The sequence below is a fragment of the Copadichromis virginalis genome, linkage group LG10 (genome assembly GCF_057382275.1).
Source record: "Copadichromis virginalis isolate Kocher_CV1m ecotype Utaka linkage group LG10, C_Virginalis_male_GT1.1, whole genome shotgun sequence".
Lineage (NCBI taxonomy): Eukaryota > Metazoa > Chordata > Actinopteri > Cichliformes > Cichlidae > Copadichromis > Copadichromis virginalis.
In genome coordinates, this window is record NC_140627.1 from 18,670,641 (window position 1) to 18,695,581 (window position 24,941).

The 24,941-nt window shown below is 42.3% G+C and overlaps 1 protein-coding gene across 3 annotated transcripts; it reads right to left on the reverse strand.

Moving 5' to 3' along the window:
• On the reverse strand, positions 1-24,941 carry stard13a (StAR related lipid transfer domain containing 13a). 3 transcript variants are annotated; one of them, XM_085470430.1, is made up of 14 exons: positions 24,399-24,941; positions 12,187-12,258; positions 11,095-11,176; positions 9,756-9,819; positions 8,159-9,474; positions 7,010-7,180; positions 6,265-6,424; positions 5,939-6,137; positions 5,374-5,587; positions 4,362-4,476; positions 3,584-3,835; positions 2,608-2,825; positions 1,976-2,152; positions 1-1,893 (listed from the first exon to the last, which is right to left on the reverse strand). In XM_085470430.1, the coding sequence occupies exons 1-14, from the start codon at positions 24,520-24,522 to the stop codon at positions 1,776-1,778; spliced, it is 3,282 nt and encodes a 1,093-aa protein (XP_085326556.1). In that variant the 5' UTR covers positions 24,523-24,941; the 3' UTR covers positions 1-1,775. The 3 variants fall into 3 exon arrangements, with proteins under 3 accessions (XP_085326556.1, XP_085326555.1, XP_085326557.1); XM_085470429.1 differs by lacking the exon at positions 24,399-24,941 and adding an exon at positions 18,327-19,043; XM_085470431.1 differs by lacking the exon at positions 24,399-24,941 and adding an exon at positions 13,576-18,306.

A 24,941-nucleotide genomic window follows, 5' to 3' on the forward strand; every position in this document is an offset into this window, starting at 1 on the left:
TTGACATTTGATATTTTTATTCTCATGTTCAGTAACCACGGTTCTGTTTTCTGTCACTTTATCAGAAATAGTCAAGCATAAATCAACCAGGCCTACCCAGCTAGGTTTGAAGCCTCATCACACACGGCTGAGGGTTCACGTCAAAGACTCTCACTCATTGTCTGTCTTATTATCGCTCACATACACACATCTAGACACACACGCGTCACACTGTTCCCCAGCGAAAGGCATCCGCGCGGGATTATGCCAGCACTGTAAAAATATTATAGCCTATCATAGTAACACCGTAGCAGCGCCGCCTACAGCTGAAACAATAAGAGCCACAAAGCTTTAGTCTGCTATTGCTTTAGTAGGATAATATATGGAAGGTTCACATTTCAGCATATATCAATATGATAGGAAGACCCTGAAAAACTATGGTGTTTGATCTGCTGGCACAGAAAGCATTGCAGATATTTACAGTACAGCCTGTACATATATTCAGAATGCAGATACACAGGCATCACCGTGCACACTCGCAAACATTTCAAACATGCTTCCCAGAAGCAGAGCAATGGTCACATGTCTTAGACATTGTATAATATGAGAGCAAAAAAACCAAACAAAACAAGCAACAGTGACACAATATACAGAAAGGTAATGACAACAATAACTTTAAAATGGCATTTCATTTAGATAACACTGTAAATAGTGACAATAGAGAACAAAATAAACAGTAATCTCCACAAAATGTATGCTGAGCACGTTCACGGACCCGATGAGTGTTTTCCCTTTATGTGATTCAGATCCTTGTGAAAGTCATTTCACCTGAAACTAGTGCAGCTTTCACAACACAGTGCTGACACGTAACTATGTGCTGGTCTTGGTATTTTTAGAGCACAGATGTTTTCTTTGCATTTTTACAGTATGTGTAGTTTTTCATTTAATAACTACATGTGTATTAATTAATAAAGGAGCAAACCTGCATGTCATGGAGGTTTGCACGAGTGTATTATTAGTTTAGATTTGAAGATCATCACATACTATCAATGCTGTGTGATTGTTTTTTTTATATAAATACTCTACAATGGAATCAGAATAGAAGTAACATTATCTATTTTCTATTAATAGAAAACATTGTGAAATGCTTTGATCAAATTTGTCATGTATATTTGTCAGGCAGGTCATGTAAAATTAGTTAAGATAATTAATATCTGTTGTATTTATATTCATATAATTTATATTATATGTTCTAATATAACTTATATTTAACTTCGGTGTACATTTCTGTTAGGTACTCTGTTACAGTAACCATGAAAGTGATCAGGTGAAGGTTAAACACTAACCCAACCACTGCAGCAGCATCGTCATGATCATACCTGCTGGTGCTGGCTTCCTTACCTCGTCACTGGAAGATTTGGAAGATTAAATCAGAGAAATATAATAATATAATAATGTAGTTCCAATAATCTACATGGATACATGAGACCTGGTGTCAAATCACTAAATTACTTTACTGGAAACAAACACTGAATCTGTGTTTTTTAAAGGCTTGGAAAATAATGATTTATGATAAAAATAAGTAGTGATATGTTGTTTAAAGACACCTGATAAAATGACACAAATACTCTTTCCTTCAGTGTGTGTGTCTGTGTGTGGTACAGTAAAGCTTCCTATGCCTCAGCACCGTGAAAAGGCTGAAGTCCACTGCCTGGGTGATTATCCTCCTGGGTCACTGGTTCTCAGGCTCAGCTGCTTTGGCAGTGTGACCCAAGACAAAGCTTAATTTCTGGGGTTCAGAGCTTGGCCTCGGGGCTTGTCTGGTCAACGGGGAGAAAAGAAGAGCGGATCCTCTGGGCTTCGTTAACACATAGGTGACCAAATGCCTTGTTGTACCATTCTGGAGATCTTCCCCTGTAACAAGAAACACACTCATTAGCGACTGCAGACGAGGTTGAAACATAAGACTTTAAAAACCCTGGAGGTGCATCCACACCTGAGGTCCACTCTGCAGATATGGGTGAGTCTGGTCCTCCCCGTCCCACAGGGCTCTAAGAGGTACTGTGACTCCAGCACAACCCCCCTCACTGATCCTATCGGTGGGCTGTCTTCATGATCGACAGACACACTAACAAGCGCAGAGGAGCCTTTACAGAGGTCTGTACGCCATGATCTAAAGGACACAAGCAAGGAGTCAATTTGAGGTATTCTTTCTTATTAGGGCTTCAACTATCAATGGTTTATTTTCAGGAACAATTTCATGTAAATTCTCGGGCGATTACATTTTTGAAACAGGCAATCAAAATGTTCATATTATTAAATAATAAATGTCTCGTCTTGCCAAGAATAAAAGCTGCAAACTGTCACATATGAAGAACCTGCCCCCATTACATTTGTAGGAGTTGGAGAACATATCAATTTTCTTTCCAACAACTAATCAGCCGCTTGTCACAGCTCTTCTTTTTACCCAGTGTGGTATTTTAAAAATTCTCCTGTATGTAAAGCCCTGTTTAAACAGACATACTGTTGCTCTTTCTGCTTAATCTTTTCATTCAACACGTCAGTCTTTATGTGAGGGAGAACACCGATTGCAAAAAGAAAATGCAAACGAAATTTAGTTTCCCTGACCTTAGTACCACATATTCACAGGTGGGTTGAGGTGGCATGTTGCAGCAGGAGTACAGGTACACATCCGTCTGTTTGTCCAGCGTCTCCAGAATCTTCTCCTGCTGTAATTCAGTCTCCCACAGCGGGCGTTCTCTCAGCAGCCGATGCAGCACCTCAGCGGGAGCTGCCGACACCTCGACACACACTCTCCACCTCCTCAGAGGGTTACCGTCTCCTACCTTAGAGAGAAACACATTGGAAGAGCGAAATATTATGTAAAGGTGTATCTCAAGGGCAATACTAGAAACTTTATAGATTTGATTTTCCTAGACCAGACTAAGTGGTTAGATGTAGATGTAATCAGTATATGTTTCTGATAATCTGCTTGCACAGACATGAATAAGAACAATATTTTTCTGATTTCCACTTCAAGCCCAAGTCACAGAGGTCAAGAGACTAGTCAGAAAAAACCTGAGCAACGTTCTGTTGCTAAAGAAAAATATGCATTTTCTAATTAGTTGGCAAGTGGCTGCTGGCTGTAGCTAGGTTTAAATCACATGCAAACCCCCCCCCCCCCCAAAAAAACTTTTGTTACTAGCAAACTACAGTGATCAGTATTTGTATGGAAGATGCTGACTCTGCAAACAGTTTACCATCTCTTCACGTTGTAGTAAAACTTGAAAAAGTGCATCTTAAACTGGAAATGGCCTCATTCCAAAAGATTCAGCTTTCCAACATTTGTAGTTTGCATCATCATCGAGCAAGTAGTTTGCAAGTGTTTGCAGAAATTTCACTGCTGCAATTGCCAGGATCCTCTCAGTCACAACCACTAGCCAACTGGTTGTGCAACATACACTTTTCCCCAGCAATTGAGTGTTACTGGGCGTTACTGACAGCTTCTATGCCTGTATGACTGTGGTCCTTGCTCTGCATCCAGTTTCTTCCAAACCCTCCCAATATCCATCCATTATTCTAGAGATTCAGTAGCCACACATACCTTTTTAAATGACAGTTCTGTATGGTCAGTAGTTGAGCGAGACACCCAGCCTTTGCTCTTATCTTTGGCCTCTTTCAGCAGGTTCTGGATCAGCCTTTCTAGGTGTGCATGATAGGATCCTTCCTCATCTTCTTCTTCCTCGTCCACATCCACTTCCTCCTCGTGAGCTTTGCAAAGCTCGTCCAGCGGGGGCACCATCAGCTCAGCTTCCATGTAGGAGTTGTGGGACTGGGTCACCATTTCCTCTGGGATCTGTGGAACAGCCAGAGAAAGTGAATCAGATCACACAGCACCACTTCAGCTAAATACAAAAACTTTTACAGAGGAAAATGAACTGTAGTTATAAGTTTAATAGTGTATTACAGCAGCTCCTGTCAGTTTGGTAAAACGTTTTAATATCCATTATCTTCTAAACATAACCTCACTGGTCATTTCCCTGTGTTGGAGGAATTCTGCAGTCCTCTGTGGGTTAAGAAGAGCTAATCATTCAGTCCTGTATGAAAACCCTTCAAACCGCATGCATAGTAATCAAATCTGTTTGTCTTTCTCCCTGAAAGCAGCAGCATACTGTACACGCTGACAGCCTCAAAGTAATGATGAGCTACAGTTTTAGAAATGAGCTCATTAAATGCAATTATAACGTGGCCTTGGCTACTAACCACGCAGCAGGGCAAACATCAGTCAGCTTCATGTTTGTTTGTCAGTGTCTTACATAAAGATAGAGTCATGTATTATTTCTTTGTGAACAGAAATAAATAGTGGCGTATTTGATCCTGACCTGAAACAGACGTTGGCACTCGGTGATCATGTGTGCCAGGCCCTGAGTGGCAGCCAGGTTCTCGCTGAGGTCTTTCTGATCGGGTTGGCCTGTAGTGTACTTCCTCTGAATTGACCTTGAGGAACACAAATTATTATTGAATATACAGAACTGTACAACAGGTGATATATACGGAGTCATTAATGGACAGAATTAAGTCCAGATCCCTAACATACAAATGATCTTCATGCAAATTATAGCAAACATTACAACAAGGAAGGAGAATCAGAGTGGTAGCACGACAAACAATCTTTATAAGGGTGGTTACACCGTTTGATTAGCAGAACCTTGCTGCTACTTACCCCATTATTTTCTATGGAGGAAGAAATAAATGTGTACTTCTCTTTTCACAGTGTGTCTGCACTTTTTCTTCAATTTTAATAAATAAATAATGACACACCTGAGGTTTTAAACATCTAATTTTAACACCTGGTAAGGACCAAGTACTATTGAATTTTATCCTCAAACATGAAACCTTATAACTGAAATGGGACGTATCTTCTTTTTTTACCATGATTGTTGATTTTCTAAATGTACTGACACATAATTACAATCTTCGTTTACACTGACATTTTTACACTGCTCAGAATAATCCATAACTGTGAACAAAACTGAGAACCAACTGAATCCTTCTTTTGTTAACTGATGACTGTAATAGTCAAATGTTTAGTAGTATTTAGATTTGCTCAATTAACAAAGCATAAAATCAGTTACCAATATCCAAAAGTTAAAAAGAGAAATTTGAGAGATATTTTTATATGCAAGGAAATATTTGTAAAGACTAGTGTTGTGTGGCATCAGATTTTAGCAAAAGGAGTAAATTTGTGGAATTTATGGAGAACTAAAAACAATTAAAACAGTGTAATTAAATGTAATCAAATGTTTAAGGCAAATACGAGTTATTAATTTCACTTTCATCAGCTTCTATGTTTTTTATGCAAGAATCAGCGTGTTCATCATCCCATATGCGCACCTTGGTGATAAGGCTTCGCTCTTCAGTATGCTGAGGTGGAAGAGCGACGGCCCCAGACAAACAGCCAGGTTCATGGGTGTCATCTGGTTCTCCTCCACCATTGATGTAACGTCACGCAGGAAGTAGAGCAGCGTCTGCAGAACCTCCCTGTTTTCGTCTGGCATTAACAAGATGGCCGCTCGGACGGCCTGCAGTCTCTGCTCCTTTGGGACATCTGAAGAAAAATATGGACGTGAGGAGGAGTGATGGGTCAAATAAACAATGTGGTTAAGGTTTTAAACAATAGAAATTCTTCATTATATAGCAAATACTGTTTTCAATATTTGACTGAATATGATTTATGATTTTGGATACAATTAACAACGTTGTTTTATAGCATATCGTTGATTAAAGATTGAAGCAGTTTTTTACTGGTTCAGAAATTAAAATGTGATTTTAATTTTTGATTAGAAGAACAAACAGATCACATATACTGTGTTTGCCTGTTTACTAAGGCCAACTAAACCATTAAAGCTATTTACAGTCACATGCAAATGACTGCAGGTGTGCCTCTGAGGTGGCTTACACTGATAAATATGCAGGAAGGTTTCTCCTAGCTTGCTTGTGAGGAGAGGTTCAGGCAGGTCTCTGAAGAACTGTTTGACCATGTCGGCAACATCGTAAGCTGATTGGTCTTCATAGTTCACACAGTCAGGAGACAACTCGCACTGCTGCCTCAACGCCTGAATACGAGACTTCACGCCGGACTTCCTGAACAATCCAACCTAAGAGAAGAAGACCAGAAGGGAAGGGACAGTCACGGGAAAGAGACAGGCAGGGCATTAACTGTTTATCGGCTTATTCACGCCTTCAGTAGCGCTTTAAGAAGGACAAAGTTTTATTGATTCTAACCTGGTCCAGACAATGTGTTCTGAGGTGGCTGAGGGCTTGCTGTAAACACAAGGGGAGTGGAAAACCACAGCGCTGGACATGGACAATGAGGGGAACCCCGAACACACTCTTCTCTTTGTAGTCTGGCACCTTCATGCGCTTCATAAACTTTGGCACAGACCTGAAAGCAATAGAGAGAATTAAGTGTGTGGCAGAAAAAGTGGCACATACTTTGATTATCTTCTCTTTATTTAAATGCCGGTTGACAGGAGTAAACAAAGGTCACCGTAAACAAGTCAAAGCTTGCGTTTGGAGAGCATAATCAACTGATGAAAGTGTGTGGGGGTGACAACCTAAAGCCAGTTTGTTCAAACACTGCGGCATGCACGAGCCCAACTGCATGCATGTTTTGAAACCAAATGAAGCTGATGGTTGGCCATATGGTCCTGCTGTTTCAGCTCTTCTGCAGAGTTAATGGAAGCAGTAAAAATAACCACTGCAAAAAGTGTCACGCGTATAGAACATACTGTACCTTGCTAACCTGGACCACATAAGGAAAAACCAAAAAGATGGTTTATATTTTTTATATTTGAGGAAAAAAAGACGGGGAGATGAAGAAAGAGGTTTGATAAAGAAATGTATAAAACAGTTTGAGATACTTTGCGTGTATGTTTGACAGGTTGTGAATGTCTAGTTTTATAATAAATGAATGACTGAAAGACAAACGTAGACTTGAAATTGTGCAGTGATTGTAATGCACGCCCACCACGTCCAGCCGTGTTTGTTGGACATCGAGTATTTCTCCATGATGGCGGTGAGGCGGAGCAGGGAAAACTTTTGCAGCAGGCTGAGCTGGCCCGCTGATTGGCTGCTGATCTGCAGAGAAGATGCCGGCTGGTTGAGATGATCTGAAGTTCTGAAACTGGGCCATCGTAGACTGGGATGGAAAGAAAATACCAGCAAACAATCAGACACTGTGATTCAGTCACTGTAAATATGAGTCTAGTTTATTTTGAGTCTTGTTATTATAGTTTTGTGGAACTAGCGTTTAGGGAAGAATATAATTGTACTGGTTTAAAACAAAACTTCAGGTTAGACAGATTTGATTTGCTGAAGGCAGCCAGTAGAAACATTACCCAACCTGTTCAATGTTAAAGAGGAGGTCCTTGATTAAAAATCAACCATTCAACCATCAGGGGCTCTTATGATTCTCCAGCAGAGAGTAGGAGAAGCATATATTACTTTTCTTAATGAACTTAGTAAGAACTGTTCAAAGGTGGAGGACAAAGTGCTGATGTGGAGTGAGAAGACTTCAGCTTTGAAAGGCACCCACTTGATTCATCAAGCACAGGCTGCTGGAGCCGATTTTAACTTCAGAGGAACCATGCAATATTATATGGACTCCCAACATTTATAGTACATGTCCAGAGAGGCATATATGGACAACAAAGGGCATCGCACCAATTTTCCAGTACTGGATACTTGACAGAGGTGTTGCTAGGCAGCAGTTAAGCCTGATGTCTATCTATTAGCTATTTACTCTTACGCAGGCAAGAGAAAATGAAACATACAAGCAGTAACTGACCCTTTTTTTATGGTTTATCATTTAGAATCTATACCACCAATGAAAGTGAACAACGAGCTGTAAATATAAACACAATTTAACCCAGGATCACCACCCTTTTTACTGTGCACTGCTTCATTAACACTTTGGTTGTGCTCTTTTGTTTTTTCCCCAAATAAACTGTTGCTTATATACATCATGAGTACTTTGGTGTGCTTCAAGATCTCAGCCATGATTGTAGTGATTACACTGTTAATATAATCAATACAATTTAGGGCCAAAACTATAAAAACACAACTCAAGTAGTAATAAAACCATAATTATCCTTTAAAAAGCTGAAGGGCTGCTCACCGTGGTCTTGTGAGGGAGGCCCCAACTCCAGAGTCTCTCCTCTCCCGGCTGGTCCCCGTTGAATCTGTGTCATTTAAGGAGACCCCGTCTCTCTCACCTTCGCTGGGAGTGGTCCGGCCCTCCCCTTCCTCCTCCCCCTCCCCCGTCTCCCCTTCGGGCAGCACGCTACGGCTCCAGTGGTTCACAATTTGCTGCAGACCACTGACATGCTGGATAATGTCATCCAGGTGAGGGAACAGATTGTCCTCTTTCTCCAAGTCCAGCAGGTCTCCTGTGCTGGCATACAAATGGGAGCCTGGCACGTTGTCATAAACACTCACTCTGCTGCCCCGTGGAGCTCCAGGACAGGGTTTAGACAAAGGTTTACCAGACCAGGGTTCACCCAGGCCATTGTCACGGGGAGAAGTTCGGGCATGCACGTGAGAGTCGTTGTTTCTGTCACCAGGGGAAGGCGCCAGGCTTTCTATGGAGAGGGCTTTTGGAAAGGTGCCTGGTTTATGGTCTTTGGGGATGTGAATGAGGAGGTTTTCATATGAGTGAAACTGGTGTCTGCCAAACTGGCTCTGACCTTCGGTCCTTTTACCCTGAGAAGGCAACACCATATCCTCCAGATACATGCTGCTTCTCTTGCTGGCAGTGCGGGGCTTTATGCACACAGGCTCCTTCACAGGGAGCTCCACAGTCTCATTGCTGGGGCTCACACTCACTGTGACCTGGTCTTTACAATCCTTGCTAAGAGAGTCAGGGGAAATGTCACCATCAGTTTGGTGGTTGTGTTTAGGGCTCTGCTCTAATTGGCTGATAGGCGTACACTGGAGCATCTGCAGCGCCTGAGGTTCCTCCCCCTGTAACACCGGCCCGCTGATGACCAGCGGTGGCCTGCGGTTTGAGCCCTTGCGCCTCGTCGATGGCCCCCAAGTACGCATTATTTCCATTCGCCGCAAAAACTCTTTGGCTTTATTCCGCCTCCCTTGCCCGTGGCGGCTGCTTTTGATCGGCAGGGAGTTATAGTGTGGGAGCTCCCGTGGCGGTTGATAGGAAGCAGAGAGGGAGGCCATCGATATGGAGTCGGGCATGGCAGAGGCAGAGTCCTCACTGTGTAGCGAGGAGATTTCCGTGATCTCCTGCTCACTCAGGTCTGTCAGCACGCTCTCACTGCTCACTGTGCTGTGCAGACCCTCCCCCTGACCTGTCGGGCTGCTTTCATTGGTGCTGTCAGACAGGAAGTCTTGTAGGCGAGACCAGCGTCGGCTGCTCCACTCGAACGTCCACCTTTTACTGATAGCCAATGGATCATCTTCATCGGAGTCATCACCCTGTGGAAGGAAAAAGGAAGTATGAGCTTCTACTGTCTTAAGTTTAGGATACTAGAAAATAAAAATAGCTTAAATTTATTGAAAGATTTGGGATCCATTGTTGAACAAGCTAACAATTTTACAGTATGAATCAAAATGCATTTCATCACAGTGACTGACAGTACACCACACCATAATTTTCAGGCAAGCAAGTACTGTAGCTGTGTATAGTAATTGAGGAACAACAATCAAGCTGCAAAAACCTCTGTTCTTGTAATTCATTGGCAAAATTTTTGACTTACTTTCTTCTTGGGTTGACTGACGTCCAGTTTCATGGAGGCGCACTTGTTCAGAGTATTCAGACGCCTGCAACAGACAAGCGCACAGTCAAATGCTGCATCTAAAGCTGCTCTTCTGGATGCGATTTGTCTGTTGTGTGTCTCTATCCATCTGCACTCTGACGCTGCTCCCTTTCAGTCTCTTTTCTTGCTTTTCACTACCACCTTCTCACATCCCTGCTGGGTCCACTTTCAGATATGCTTCTTCACTGCCTGCTTTAAACTTCTTCTCAGACACTATCTTCATTGTAGTCTGTCTACACACATGTTCCACGCTGATTTTCTTCTTCTCTTCTTCTACTTTTCTCTGCTGGCATCACACCCCTGAAATTGATTCTCAGTCCCGAACACGGCCAGCTCCTCCCCTTCACTTTTCTCCCTTCACCCTGAGGAAAGCTTCCACTGTCTCCACCTTCATTTAGGATGTGATGAGTGGCTCTTTAGCGGGGTGGTGTCTGTGTCCGTGCCTTTAAGACGGGATTGTTAAAAACACGTTTCAGGGCTCATGACCTCTGTCATTTGAAAGGATTTCAGCCCTCTAACAACACAGTAGGAAATCCTCCTTCGTTCACTGTAAACCTCTCTGTCCTCTCATACAAATGGCCAGACAAGAATTGCTCTGCACAACTTGTGTCATAGCGAAAATGACTATATAATTTAACATTTAAACAACACATTATGAGCATGTTTTATAGCTCTTGAGACACTTTCAGGGGATCTGATGTGTGTTCTCTCACGGTATAGCTGTCAGGAGCCACTAACGTTTTAATTACCACACCCTCCTCTGCCATAGACACTGGGGAGATGGGGGGTAAGCAGGAGAGAGAAAAGAAGCAGATAAGGAGCAGGATAAGCTGTTGCAACCATGTAAAGCTTTAATAAAATGAAAACAGGAGATCTGAAGAGGAAAAATCAAATACATGTGGAAAGAAACACCACAAAGTTGGGAAGTGTTGGGAAGTACTGGCATCCCTTCACTCCTTCCCCACTACTCTCACCCATTCCTCGCCCCCTGCTTTTCCCCCCGAGGGTCTCTCCTCTTTGAATGGGAGATCAGAGTTCGACAGAGGGGAGGGGAGGTGACCAGATCAAAGCTTCAAAGTATATGGGTGGGAGACGTGGAAGGGGAGTTCATTAGGGAGAGGGGGGTCAGACATCTAATGAGTAGCAGTTAGCATGAGGCCGCAGGACAAGCCAGAGAACTGAGCAGGAAAAGGAAGCTAGAATTTTTCTGGTCTTAAGTGTGTACGGGTGGAGGCATAAGTGTAAACACTGAAACGTGTCGACGTGCCGGCGTCCTTACCGACAAAGAGGCTCCACCAGATCCCGGTCCAAAAAGTCGTGGTCCCTTTTAACAGACGAAATGTCAAGCGGAAACTGGGAATCTGGATGAAAGAGACAGAGAAAATGAGTTTTTTAGTTAATGACTAACAGATAACATGAGTCTGCATATTCCTCTTTGAGTTAACTGTTAAAGAAGTCTGCTGCCACCACTGTTAACACTCCTCATCTGCATCTCAAGTTTTCTGAATGCACACACATACGCACACGCTTTCAAATCCCAAAATAGCTCAAATCCCACAGAGCGCCAATGCTAAAATGACTCAAGCTTTTTTTTATTTTGGTGATTCTCAGCGTGTGGTTGCAGACTGCAGGCTTCATGTTTGCCTGGGGAGCAGCCACAGAGTCCCAGAGCCCGGCATCCACAACCCAACATTACTGAAGCTCTCAAGTTTTCTCAGAGAAGCTGTGTGTGTGCATATGTGTGCATGTGTGTGTGTGTGTGTGTGTGTGTGTGTGTGTGTGTGTGTGTGTGTGTGTGTGTGTGTGTGTGTGCTGCTAAAGATGGACTGTTGTGCTTTAAGAGCAACTTCTTAGATTAGGCCATTTCCTGTTTATGTTTGAAACGTATAAAAAATCCAATGATCATCACATGAATAATTGCTATTGAGAAAGAAAGAAAGAAAGAAAGAAAGAAAGAAAGAAAGAAAGAAAGAAAGAAAGAAAGAAAGAAAGAAAGAAAGAAAGAAAGATGGGTAGATGACTATAAGAAAAGTGGTGGGTGAGGAAGGGCACAAGGAGAAAGGTGGGAGAAAGAAGACAGAAGTAGAAGCTATGAGAGTCCCAGCAGTGATAACAAGGCCTTTCCCATGACCCCTCCCTCCAGACAGGAACTGAAGCCTGGAAATAGAACGCAGTGGCCCAGAAGACGAGGATACAAGGATGGAGAGATGGCAGAAAGAGAGAGAGAAGCACAGATGGTGGAAAAATAAAACAGAGAAAGAACACAGAACGCAGAGAATAAACAAAAGGAGAGATCTGAAAGAGGAGGTCCTTGTGTGAAACAAGTCAGCTGGGTAAAAGCTGAACTTTGGCTCCTCTGTGTGCGTGATACCTTCATACAGCTGAGCGTACTGTGGAAATCCCGCTGCTCGAAGCCAGTCGCAAGCCTCCTTAGCCTCAATCTCTGAAAAGCAAAGAAAGCAGTAGAGGCATGTTGAGAGCAAACATCAACATATGCATGTTTATTTTATCATGTAGGATCTCTACTGTTCAACTATATTTTTAGTACGATGTATTTTTACAAATTTACAGCTTCTAGTTTGCATTATATATCACCACAACCAAATTTTATGGAGGAAAGTCCCCAAATGATTTCCTTTCTGAGAATCGCAGCCGAACAAGGTCAACATTTTGAAAGTCTTAATTAATAAATTGAAAAACATGATAAATCAAATTAAAGACAGACTCGCAGTGACTCATTTTCCATGATCCATCTCTGAGCGTGTTACGGAAACAGAGGAGGAACATCTCAGAAAACGAGACTTCCCTCTGGGAATTAAGAGGAATGATGAGACTGGAAAAGCTGGAAATTTGCCAGAGAAGGATGCACATTATCTTGAGTGGACAAAGGAAGCAGCGTACATTGTCTAACATTACATCTGTACTACAGATATAGATACACCAGCCTTCAGAATTGAAAGTATAAATGTATAAAGAATAAAACAGGTCAGCACGGTGCCGCCAACACCTTGAGACATTTTACAGGCATTTGTTTTACTACTTTTTTCCACAAGCCTATGTACTGCACACACCTCTAAACTGGCAGCCCTGAAATGCACAAGTGTGTGGGTATGTGTGTGTACAGTACGCTCACTTTATGAGCAGACACTTATTAAACCGCTCTGCAGCGCCTCTTTGTGCTGACAAAGACATCTTAATAATCTGGTGACAGCAATCATGTGTTTTAGGTGCAATATGACTTAAAATGCGCACTGAGACATGCTAGAAAAATACAAAAATCATAAATAATAAGGAAGTGAAAAGAATGGGAAGGAATTTACATGTGAAAAAAATGAAATGTTAAATGATAAGTATTAAAGGTCAAATAAGAGCAACTGTAACTTCATCATTTTACTTTCATGGCTCTTATCTGATCTCTCTGTCAAAGCCACACTCATTCACTCTCACAGAGGTGCTGGCACTGCCTGAGAAAGTCACCGCAGAAACACAGAGGACAAAGTTCAGCAGGGAAATAAAACAAATGTCAGACTTCACCCTCAGAGATGAGAATGGCCAGAGGAAATGATCCCATTACCACAATCCAGCAATTACAACCCTCTTCCAACATTCTCAGCATAACTCCTCTCTCTAAGTCACATATGAAGCAGCGCTCGGGGTAAAAATATTTCCAGTTCTCTGAAAATAGACTGCAGAGACCGAGAGATCCCAGAGAGAAGTATTTCATGGGCGAGAGGCTTTCAGGAGAAACGTGAAAACTTACTGGGAGCTCTCATGGTGTAGGTGATGACATGCTTCTATGCCTTTGTCCTTTGCTCAGACTGACGTTTCCTCTCCATCCCGTGGCACGTCCAGTCGCTGCTATGCAGCTTTCCGTCAAGTGGCATTGATTTTGCGCTTTCTTCCCCGCTGCCTTTCCAACCCGTGTGTTTACAACTCTGCCTCCCTCTTCCAGCCTGCCCCATGCAGGTTTTCTCTTCCCTCTAATTTTCTCCTCAACCTCCTCTCTCGCACTTTCATATTAGTTAGGATCTACATACAACATCTCTCTACTTTTACAGACTTTCTGCTTTAGGCTCTTCTTGTCATGCTTTAATTTCTTACTAATTCCTCAGATTTTTATGTGCTCATTTAAACTTATTTACTTACTTTTGCCCTCACTGCGCTCTTTCTACATCCTTCTTCTTATCAACCTTTCCTACCACATCCTCCTCTGAATCCTTCTCTCAACAAAGGATGTAGCCGCCCCGTTTGCTTCTTCCATTAAATTTACTCATCCTTGTTCCTGTCAATTGCACATCTTCGCGTCACACCATGATTGTCATTACCAGAAGTGATGTTGCCCCATGAATTCCATGAAGAAATAATTTCAGTTGACGTTTGCATCAGCCAGACCCCGAGGTCGCAGCCTGACAAGTGGTGGATGCCAACTTCACATGTCAGCTGGACCTACTGGCTGGTTAGCAAGGACGCTCGAACCTTCCGTCTCTGGGTTTATAGCACAAGCCTACACATCCGAGCAACAAATGTGTACGAACACACATGCATTAGACACACTAGACATTTAGAAGAGTCCAGATGTTGCCTCCAGTGAGTCAGAGAATGCAACAAGGGTGAGACAGACAGCTGGGGTGGGGAGTGGCAGCTGAGATGGACCCTGTGGGAACACCACAAGGAGGAAGCCATACCACACCAGCTGTCTGCTTAGTGTATGTTGAGATTTTAAACACTAAAATGCGTGCATGCACAGGTTAAAAAATATGCACCACAAAGAGATTTCAGGTTTTGAATGTGAGGATGGTGATCTAGCTTGACGATCTTCTTTAAGTATGGTTTCTTGACAGCCACCCTTCCACTGAGATCATTTCTGATGAGGTTTCAGTAACAGTAGATGGATCAAATGAAGGGTCAGATGCATCTCACAGGTCCTGTATCAGGTCTTTGCTTTAACTAAAGAAGTGAGAACAACTTCTGTGTTTTTCTGACAGGATGCTAGTAACAAGGTGCTTAAGCATAACATTTAAAATGGGTTCTTTGCTAAGTTTTCTGTTATGTGTAGACACAACGCTGGCTCGTTCCTTGAGTTAGGTGTCTTTTTATGCTTGAATGATTCACAAGTTAATAAAAAAAAATGTACCTCTGAAAATGGTCAAGTACAAACACTGGACTGAAAATGAGTGAAAAAGCAGCCAATGTCAAAAGAAAAAAGTTGAAAAGCCTAGAATACAAACACACACACACAATGGCATACTTCATTGCTATGTTTGTGCATGTGTAATTGGCAACGGCAAAGCTGCTCTCAGCACAGGAACAAAGCACTGCCATTCATCTGTGCAGAATTTAATCAAGAGATTAATTAGTACACAAACATATTATTAGCAGGCCACAAAACACCCCAGTGCACGCAGTCAGACGGAGCTAATCCGAGCTGCCCGCCATGCTGTCTTTCAGCATATCTCACTGCACTGGTGCTGAGGAGAATATACGACAACAGGCAGAAAGCCAACAACAGCCAGACAGATGGTATGTGTACGAGTGCGCTCGACTGTGGGTTGGTCTGTGAGTTATGGTGTTCATGTGTGGGACAAAGAGGCTGTAATTTAATTTCTTACATAACAAGGGTGCCAGCAATCTGACGTAACGCATATAATTCAAACACCCGAATCTCCTCACAGCTTTTTTTAATGAAACTTTCTTTTCTCTACCTTTCATTTCCTGCTTTTCATCCCACACCAGTAACCCTGACTTTTCTGGCAGCCTTTTATCTGTGTTATGTCTGCCTCGTACTGGGTCCCAAGGACCCCAAAGTCCCCTGGATTACATCATTTCCTGTTCTAAATTTCCCATGTGTTCAAAGTGACATGTGAGCTAAGAACAGCAGCAGGAAGTTCCTGGGCTAAAGTGAAGCCCACAAGAGAGCTTTTTTTTTTTTTTTTTTTAGTTTAATTGAATAGATTTTTTTTATAAGATCTGTCCCTTTAGTCTAAATAACACTGAGCAGTCACAGACTACACACACACACACACACACACACACACACACACACACACACACACACACACACACACACAGGATGCCTGGAAAGCTGCCATATTCCTACATACGCTAAAGCACTTAGTCCTTTACTCTTAAAGGTTTTTTTTAAGGCAGTGAAGAAAATGAAGAAGGAAGCAAAGGACATTAAAGAGGAATATGCCTGTTCTATCTCATGAAGTGCATCTGTGACAAATACCGAGCTTTGGAAATATACTGTGACACAGAATCGGTGGAAGCATGCACACATGAAGGACTGCAGAGTTTACTCAGTCCTACATATATGCGACATGGCACAAATGCGAGGACTGCTGTAATTAAGCAGTTGACCATAATTAATAAAGGCACAGGGCAATACTGAGTGTTACCAGATTAGATTAATAGGATGAGTGAAGAAAAGTGAAGGTCAAGCTGTATGTTTGGTTATGTCATTTTTTCTCCAACAGAGGGTGCTAAAGCATTTTGTTAGAGAAATCAAAAGAAAACCATTATGGTGTTGGCTCTTGCGTCACATATTAGCCCCTTTGTCATTTAGTGATTAGGCTGTTAATTTAAACAGGAAGGATAACATCAGAGCAGAAATGCAGGAGTTGCACTGATTTTATGAATAAAAAATCATGTTAGCATTACATACATGCGCCTCACAATTACCATATTTCAAGCCTTAAACTAAAGAGATGGACTCAATCAACAGTCGGGAGCAATCAGTCAAATAGTTAAGTGGCTGTCGATGAAATCAGATTCAGATTCACAGATTTAGGTAATAATGTCATGTGAACGCTGTGTAGCGTTTGAATCAATTCAATGAAATTCAGTTTTAATTATATAGTGCCAAATCACAACACCAGGAGCTTTTTATTGTAAAGTATAATACAGAGAAAACCCAGTGATCAAAGGACCACTTTTGAACAAGCACTTAGCAAAAGTGGGAAGGAAAAGCCTACTTTTAACAGGAAGAAACCACCAGCAGAACCAGGCTCAGAGGGGGGCAATCTGCTGCAAGACAGTGATTAGATCCACTATGAAAGCCTTTAACACATCTGTATGTCACCCATACACATTTATAAATCAGGGCAGCAGTTTGCACATTTGTTTTATGCATGAAAAGCCAATGGTTTGAGAACAGGAGGAGACACAAACCCCTTTGAGGTTGTGTCAGGAATGGCATCCAATATAAAAGTAAGTAATCAAATATAGGGGGTTACCTGCTGTGGTAACAACTTGTGAGCAAGGAAGAAGCTCAAAGTAGCTTTATTGTACCTGGAGACATGAATTAAGCACTACTGCTGTTAAAAAGCCTCTGATTTCGGTGACCGACTGTTTAGGTCACTGAGTTGTGTTGTTTTAAAGGCTGCCTCACACTCGACCAGCTGCTGAGGAGTGGAATGCAACAGAAGTGGGTGAAGGAGACAGTGTGTTTGTGTGAGGGCTGAGAAGAGCGAAGTGCATGTAAGAGTGCAAAAATAGGAGTGAGTGAAAGTTAAAAAGTCATACCATCACCCAGCACAGGCATAAACTTGCTTCCCCGTCTACATTCCTGTTCATCTCTCTCCTCCAGCATATCACTGTTTCTTTTAGTTACTTCATATATCATCTGGATTCTTTGAGACCCATTCATCATGAAGCAGGGATAACACGTAGCACAAGACTTAACACGCTTCTGCTCCTAATTATGTGGCATGGCATTTTGAGGGAGAAAAAAAATTGACCACTAACTGCCTGATGTGTTTCAAGAGCACCAACAATGCAGCCTTACAGAGAAAGAGCATGCTGTCGTTTTCAATGAACACAGGCGGCCTTTGCGGTGACAGTGTTGTTCTGTTAAATTTACTCCTTGGGAAGCTTGAGTCACGTGACAGGAAGTGCAGGAAGTAACCAGTCGGGTAGGGGGAAGAGACAAAAACAAGAACACTACAGCCCTCAAGCATTTGTTATGGCTTCTTTCAGATTTATGAAAGACATCTTTGGAGTGGAAGTGGCTCCACATGTCTGACTAGATGATGTTTCTTGGAATTTAGAAGTGGAAGAACCACTTCAGGTGGTTACCCTTTCATAGATTTCCCACTGAAGCATAATTAAGGCATCAGGTGGGAACCACTGTGGAATAGGCCCAATTCCAAACAGGGGAGACGCAATCTAACATTAAAGCCCTGCAATCAGAATCTTCCTTCCTCTGTTTAACAGCTGGAACACTTATCAAAGCACTTTGTGTAAATGTGCACCCAGCACTTTCCTCTCTCTTTCAATGGACAGAACAAGTGATGAGTGACATTTACACTTGGTAGGCTTCAAAGATCTAATGAGAGGTTTTTCAGTTTACTTATCAACCTATTGTCACCCCCTTTTTTAAGAAAGACACACATGTGAGAAAAACAAAAAACAAAAAAAGTTGAAAACTGCATTGACATACTTTCTTATGTTTTACTGAGGCATGAGATTGAATTTAAATCAAAGGCATTAAAACATCTTCTCCATAGCTACCTTGTGCCAGCCTCCGCAGAAGCTGCTTGCGAGCAATGATGCGCGAGAGGCGCAGGGCAGAGCGCCGTTGAGGGGTGTCGCCCAGCCTCAGGTAGTAGTCCTGCCCATCGGGTGTCATGGCCTCCAGGCAGGTACTCTCACCGCTGCTCTCACAGTCACTCTCACTGTCATTACTGGCGCCCTTGGAACTGTGATCCCCGCAGTCTGTACTGTCACCGATTTCCATGTTCCTACTGTTTGTGACATCAGCACAGTCTGCACTGTCCTCTGTGCACATGCTGTCAGCGCTCTCATCCCTCGTATTGTCCACACTGTCAGCAGCGGTTAAACTCCTCGTGTCCTCATTCGCATGTTTAGCAGTTTCTGTTACGTTTGCTGTCTCTTCATTCCTTGCAGAATCTGCTCTGTCTGCATCTTCACAGTGCACTAAGCCAGCCCCGTGGACTGTACTCACTGCAGCTTCCATGTCATCCATAAGGGCCATAGTGATGTCTCCAGTCTCCATAACATAACGTTTAATCTACACTCCAAGTCTCAGGGTGGTGGATTGTAGAGTGAGCACTCCTTGTAAATTCCTGCCTTTAACATGTCCTTACTGGAAGCCAAATCAGCTCTTCTCCCTCCTGGCTCCTCCTTCCGAATCACCACAGTCTAACAAACACGCAGGTTTCATCACACCACTTGACTCAGATGGTAAACACAGGCTGACTGCTCAGCTGAGTTTGAGATGGGAGGAAGACCGACTTTCACAAGGTCCTTCCTTTGGTCACATGACCAGCAACCAATGCCCTGAGTGCTCAGGGAACGCTGCACCGCTTCCTGAGGATCTGCCAAAGAATCAATTTTGGTACGCGCCCCAGGCATTAGTGGGGATATCTGTGAGGGGACACGTAATCAGGACAGGGAAGGGGATAGGCCTGGAAAAATATACAATGCCAGCAGCCATATCCCAGTGCGAAACGGGAAGGAACAAACAGAACAATAGAGCATGTGGATTTGTGAGACGGTGCAGAGGAATGTAAGTAGGAGTAAGATGTTTGCTGCTTATGCTGAGTAGGACTGCAATGCCATTGAAGAATAAACCCACACCATCACATTTAGACCACATGACAGATATACATCACCCACTTTCCCTGCTAACACTCCTTTCACATACCAATACATCTAAATAAATCTACCATGTAGCAGATATAGTAAGCTGAAGTCTTTAATATGTGACTGAAAGTTGCCACAGAGTAACGAAACTAGGGGATAAATGTGTGGAAAGAAGTGAGTGGAAGTAGAGAAGCCATAGTTTGACCCAGATTTGCAGAATAATGGTTTACCAAGACCCGAGGACCCAAGCTGTCATCTGAATTTATTTTAGGGAGGTAATAATCGGCAGGTGAGGTAAGAGAGGGTGTGAAAAAAGCGCCATAGCAAAGTCACTTACAGGTCAGCAGTTACAGGACAGTTTTTCTTTAGCCTGCAGGCCATATACTGTGAGAAAGCTGGAAGCTACGAGTCCGAAATCCCAGAAATGCCAAATTACTCCCAGTCAAACAAGTGAAACTGTGAAACATAAAATCTGTGATTGGGTTTGATTACACCGCCCTCTTGAGGAAATCAAAATCATGATCTGCACAATTTCTCTGCAAAAGTGGAAGTTTGGACTATCTCTGTTTTCACTCGAGATAAACCGACAAAGAAAAATAAATTTGAAACACTAAGCAGGGCACTGAGTAAACGTCCCATGTGATCTTTGGCACAGACGGTTGGCATAATAATGTAATGGAGAGCTAAGTAATGGAGATGTGTGCAACCAAAGCGGCAAAGGGCAGGGCTGTAGTAAGCAGTGAGTAATATAATATTCATCGCTTTCAGTTACAGCAGGCCACGACAAGACCGAAGCTACATCGACTAGAGATGAGCCTGAAAACTCAGCTACAGCTAAAGTTTAATTAAATACGCAGCTGGAGGACACAAGAAGACCTAAAAGGACAGTACGAGGAAATGTGAAGAACCTGCTTGTTGTGAGACCTGAAATTATTGTTGAAATTATGTCAGCATGACAGCTGATTTATGCATTATTTAAAACCTGTTCTTCTCATTTACAATATAAAGCATTATTGATATAAGACATCCTACTATGTCTAACCTCTGAAAATGTTGTTTCGGTCTGTTAGTTTCATTGATTTTGAGCAAGCTGTGTTTATGGCATTACTTCCATTTCTTTGTTAAGTCATCTGATGTGTCATTATCCCATTTACAGTCACGAATGGGCAAATCCTGGAGGATGTATTTAGGTCTTAAAGCAAATGAGATATTGATCAAAAAGTAGTAGCAGCACTTATTGCAGTTAACATTATGAAGCCTTTAAGTGCAAAATATCTTTGTGACAAAATAAATGAGATCACCAGATGCTCATAAATCATTTATGTGTGTGAGCATTAAGAAAGAAAAAGAGTTAATATTAGGAAAAAAAGCTGGAGTTCTTATTTTTGACCTTTGATAAGGTTTTAAAGTCATTTTTAAGGACAGTACTAAAGTAAACACTCTGACCTTCACAGCCAGGCAGACTTCACAATTCTGAACATCAAAGCTTGGTCACCTTTAACCTAAAGACCAAAAACTAAGGAGCTTCATGCCCAAATATTCAAGGCTCTATTAGCTCTTTGAGATGATCTAAAAAGCAGTCAGGACCATTACAGAGAAATGGACTTTAAACAGCAGGAAGCCCTGAGCCATCCAGCGGCAGATAAAATGCAGCTGGGTTTTACTTAAAGCTGGCTGAGTATTTTCAGCGCAGAAGTCAAAGGTCATCCTGAGTATGAGGCAAAGTGAGCGCCACGTCCAGTTTACAGAGCAGTGAAAATAAATCCTAGTAGGAAAGAGATGATTCAAGATCATTTCACACAGGGCCGTGCAGAAGTTTTGAGCTACTCCTGATTTTATTGTATTTTCCAAGGAAAATGGCAAATGGGTGCAAACGTGTGCAAATGGACATACCGTATATACGTTTTTTTAATGAAATTTGGAAATACAAACACAGCAGCGTGAACGCCTACCATCTCATATACTCACAGCAGTGAGCGTCATCATTTAGTTCACTTAATTGTTGCCAAGTTGCCAAATTTGCTGCATGATTAAGCAACAGTATTCTCAAAAAATACTTTCTAGAGAAATACAGTATTGTGCAAGTGTCTCATGCCACTGCGTATTTCTTTCTATTTTCCTGGGAAAATAAGAAATAGGAACAGTGATTTATGCTCAATCATAAATGCAAATACAGTATATAAGGCAAAAACAGAGTCTGTACAGCTCTGATGAGCGATTTGGCACGACCGCCTTTGTTCTTCAACATAGCCTGAACTCTGTTAGATAAGCTTTCTTGTAATATCTTTAAGTAGATTCTTTTTTTAAAAGATCCCACACTGCTTCAGTTGGGATCATTTTCATGATGAAAGTGAAGCTGTTGCTGATCAGATACATTTTAGATGGTATTGCATGATGAATCGAACTCTGATGGTGGTTTTCTGTATTTGTAATTCCATCAGTTTTGACCATATCTCCAAAACACCAAATCACAACAGAGCCTCAACTGTACTTTACATATCACTGTAGATACTCCTCCTGACATCCAGAAACAGTTCAAACTTATGGAAATCTAGATTCCATATGACCTGTTGCCACCGATTTTCAGTCCAGTTCTTGTGTAATTTGGCATACCTCACCCTTTATTCTGTTTCCCTCCTTTAAAATGGCTTCTTGACAACCACCCCTCCAATGAGATCATATCTGATGAGGCTTGAACAGTAGATGGCTCAACTGACAGGTCAGACTCATCTCTGAGGTCATGTGTCAGGATTTTTTTTCAGATACTGGTCATCTCCTGTAATCTTTAGGATTACAGCAAATGAACCAAAAAGATCTTCCCAAAGATGTTTGGGATCATTTAGAATCACACTGGTTGAAACTTTAACTACTATCAAACTATGTTATGTTTGGTATTTTTCATAAATTAACTAAAGAAATGGGAACAAATTATGTATTTTTCCAACAGGCAGCGAGTATGACAGTGAATCAGTTCTTTGCTAAATTGTTATCTATGGACACAAACACAAGTAATGTGCCTTTTTTCTGTTTAATAGTCAGGTACAAGGATTGGACTGAAAATTAGTGAAAAAGCAACCAATGTCCAAAGAAAACCTATGAAAGACCTTCAGAAAATCTGGAGAACTATCACTCGACCACTTTAAAATGACAACAACGTTTGGCTCCTGAAAACAAAATATGACAAAATGCATGGTGGTTCAAGACTTTTGCACGTTCCTGTGTGTTTGTGTAAATTCTTTCTTCTGCATCGGTGTTTTCTAACAAACCGACACGCACACGAACACATAAACTCCCACACCAAAGAAACTCAGGCTCGCAAAAGCCACATTCAAAGGGAGACCCACACTTACTACTAACTCAAAAATCTGTGGAATTACAACTAAATCCAGGTGCTATGCTGTACTCTCAATTCTCTCTCTCACACACACAAAGATACACACACTCTCTGCTTTTTTGCATCTGCCTCTTGACTTTTGCTTAATATGCACAATCTTTGAATTACATCTGGTAATCAGTGCAGGGTTTCTTTTTTTTAAAAAGATGCTCACATTATTTGCCATGACTACATGTCAGTGAATTTAATCCTGTGCTGTTTATCACCATCAAAATAAAATCAGCCTCGTCTGGAAAATTACTTACAGTATTTCTCCCCCCCCCACCAAACAAAAATACAAAACAGGTTTAAATTCATAACATTTGACTAGCATGGATTCTCCAGATATTCCACTGTCCTGACTAATTCATAGGGTGGAAAATGCACTTCTGAATGCCAGCATAACTGTAAGGCCAGATGTGCACATTTTTAAGGATTCCCCATCCCCATATCAGATCCAGACAGATGTGAACTGTGTGCCTTTGAGCTGATGCGTTCAGCAGTAGGATGAAGGAGGGGTGCTGGATGAGGGGCTGTGGGTTTGGGGCTCTGAAAGGAGGATGAAAGGGCTAGAAATAAGGAAAAAGAGGATTACACAGCCAGCAGGTGTTCTCTGATGCTTCCTTAGGCAGATACTCTCTTTCTAATTGTGCACAAAGATTCACTAAAGCAACAAACACTGTAGTAGCTGTCCTTCATGCAATGCTGAAAAAAATCTTTAGCAGGGCTCCAGCATCATTTTGCTGGCCGTGCATGCAATCTATCACTGCTAAGCACTGTAATACACCATGAATAGGCACACTGACTTTGACCGACATCCTGGTCTGTGGTGGTTTGTGTTGTCGTGAATGTGGGAATGTTCATCGTTTAATTTGCTTAAGAGGCGCACATCTCGGTAATTACATTAAACTGAGGGGACAGCTGTAGCTCTCTGACGCACAGTTTAGAGAGGGGGAGAGAGAGATGGTAAACTCTGCGCATCCAGGCCAAATACAGAGCAAACCCAGCGACCCTTCCAAAAAAAAAAAAAGGGGGGGGGGGGAACCTGCTGCATTGTGAGAATATTTCACTCCTTCTCCGGACGACATAATCCGAAATAATAAACAGCGAGAATAAAATAAGTGAAAGTAAACCAGAGTCCGGATTAGAACAACAGATAGTGAATGATTGGCATCTGGACCCCCCTTCTTTGGACTCCTGTCCACAGCACATGCCTGGGTGCTGTTTTGAGGACTAAATTTGACAATGACCTTCCCAAAATACCAGGGTGCGCGCTGCTGTGACGCTACAGGCAAACAGCTCTATATGCAGCACATAGGCTGAAGATAAACTTCTGTCTTCTAATAATATTATAAGGTCTAAAGGAATAAATACGATGGTGCGTAAAATCATACAACCAAAGAGTGAGGGAAAAATAAGGCAAATGTTCAACCACTTAGAAAGAAAACAGAAAAAAATCTGAATTTTCAGACCAGGATTTTATGAAAAAAAGTAAGTGGTGGTTTAATGTAGCCTAGCACGTCATTATTCTTACTGTGGTTACAGTTAGGCTGTTTCATCTGTGAGGACAAGCTGCATCCCGCATATTTGTATTTGGCTCTGACCTGCTAACCGTCTCTCCCGGACATTTCTCCACAGCAGATCCCAAGCCTTGGACGTTGAGTCCCGCAGCTGCTCGCTGATCGACCGCCGCAGCTGTAGCTTGGCAGACTTTCGCTGGGTTGTCATTGCTGTGCAGCCGGACTCATATTCCCCCGACTATTAAAAAAACGAAACCACTGCTCTTGTCAACCACACGCTCATTCCTCAGCTCCTTTATTCCGCTATGCGAACAGCCCGGGATGAGGCAGTGCGCCCCGGCTTCTGCGTCTGGCTGCCGCAATAGTCGTCACTGCTACACCTGGTATACAGCTCCTCTAGCGCTGCGTCACCTTCCTGTACCAGTGGAGGCGGATGAGGTCCTACCGGCAGGATCCTGACCCCCTCTAAAAAATGATGTACTGATTTAACAAATTCTGCATTTCTGCCATACTCGTCCACGTCTGTAGGGCGGAGATGCAGAAATGTTAAAACATAACTTCTGCATGTGAGGCGTGAACTCTGACAAGGCGAGCCAGATGTGAGAGGCGGCCCCCCGCCACAAGGGT

Excerpts from the sequence above, each read along its gene's own strand:
- stard13a (XM_085470429.1), bottom strand. The coding sequence starts at position 18,831 with ATGGAGACTGGAGACATCACTATGGCCCTTATGGATGACATGGAAGCT. Across the intron at positions 9,820-11,094 it reads CTGGTGGAGCCTCTTTGTCG|GCGTCTGAATACTCTGAACA; the intron begins GTAAGGACGCCG and ends TGTCTGTTGCAG. Across the intron at positions 3,836-4,361 it reads AGTGCCAACGTCTGTTTCAG|ATCCCAGAGGAAATGGTGAC; the intron begins GTCAGGATCAAA and ends GCTGTTCCACAG.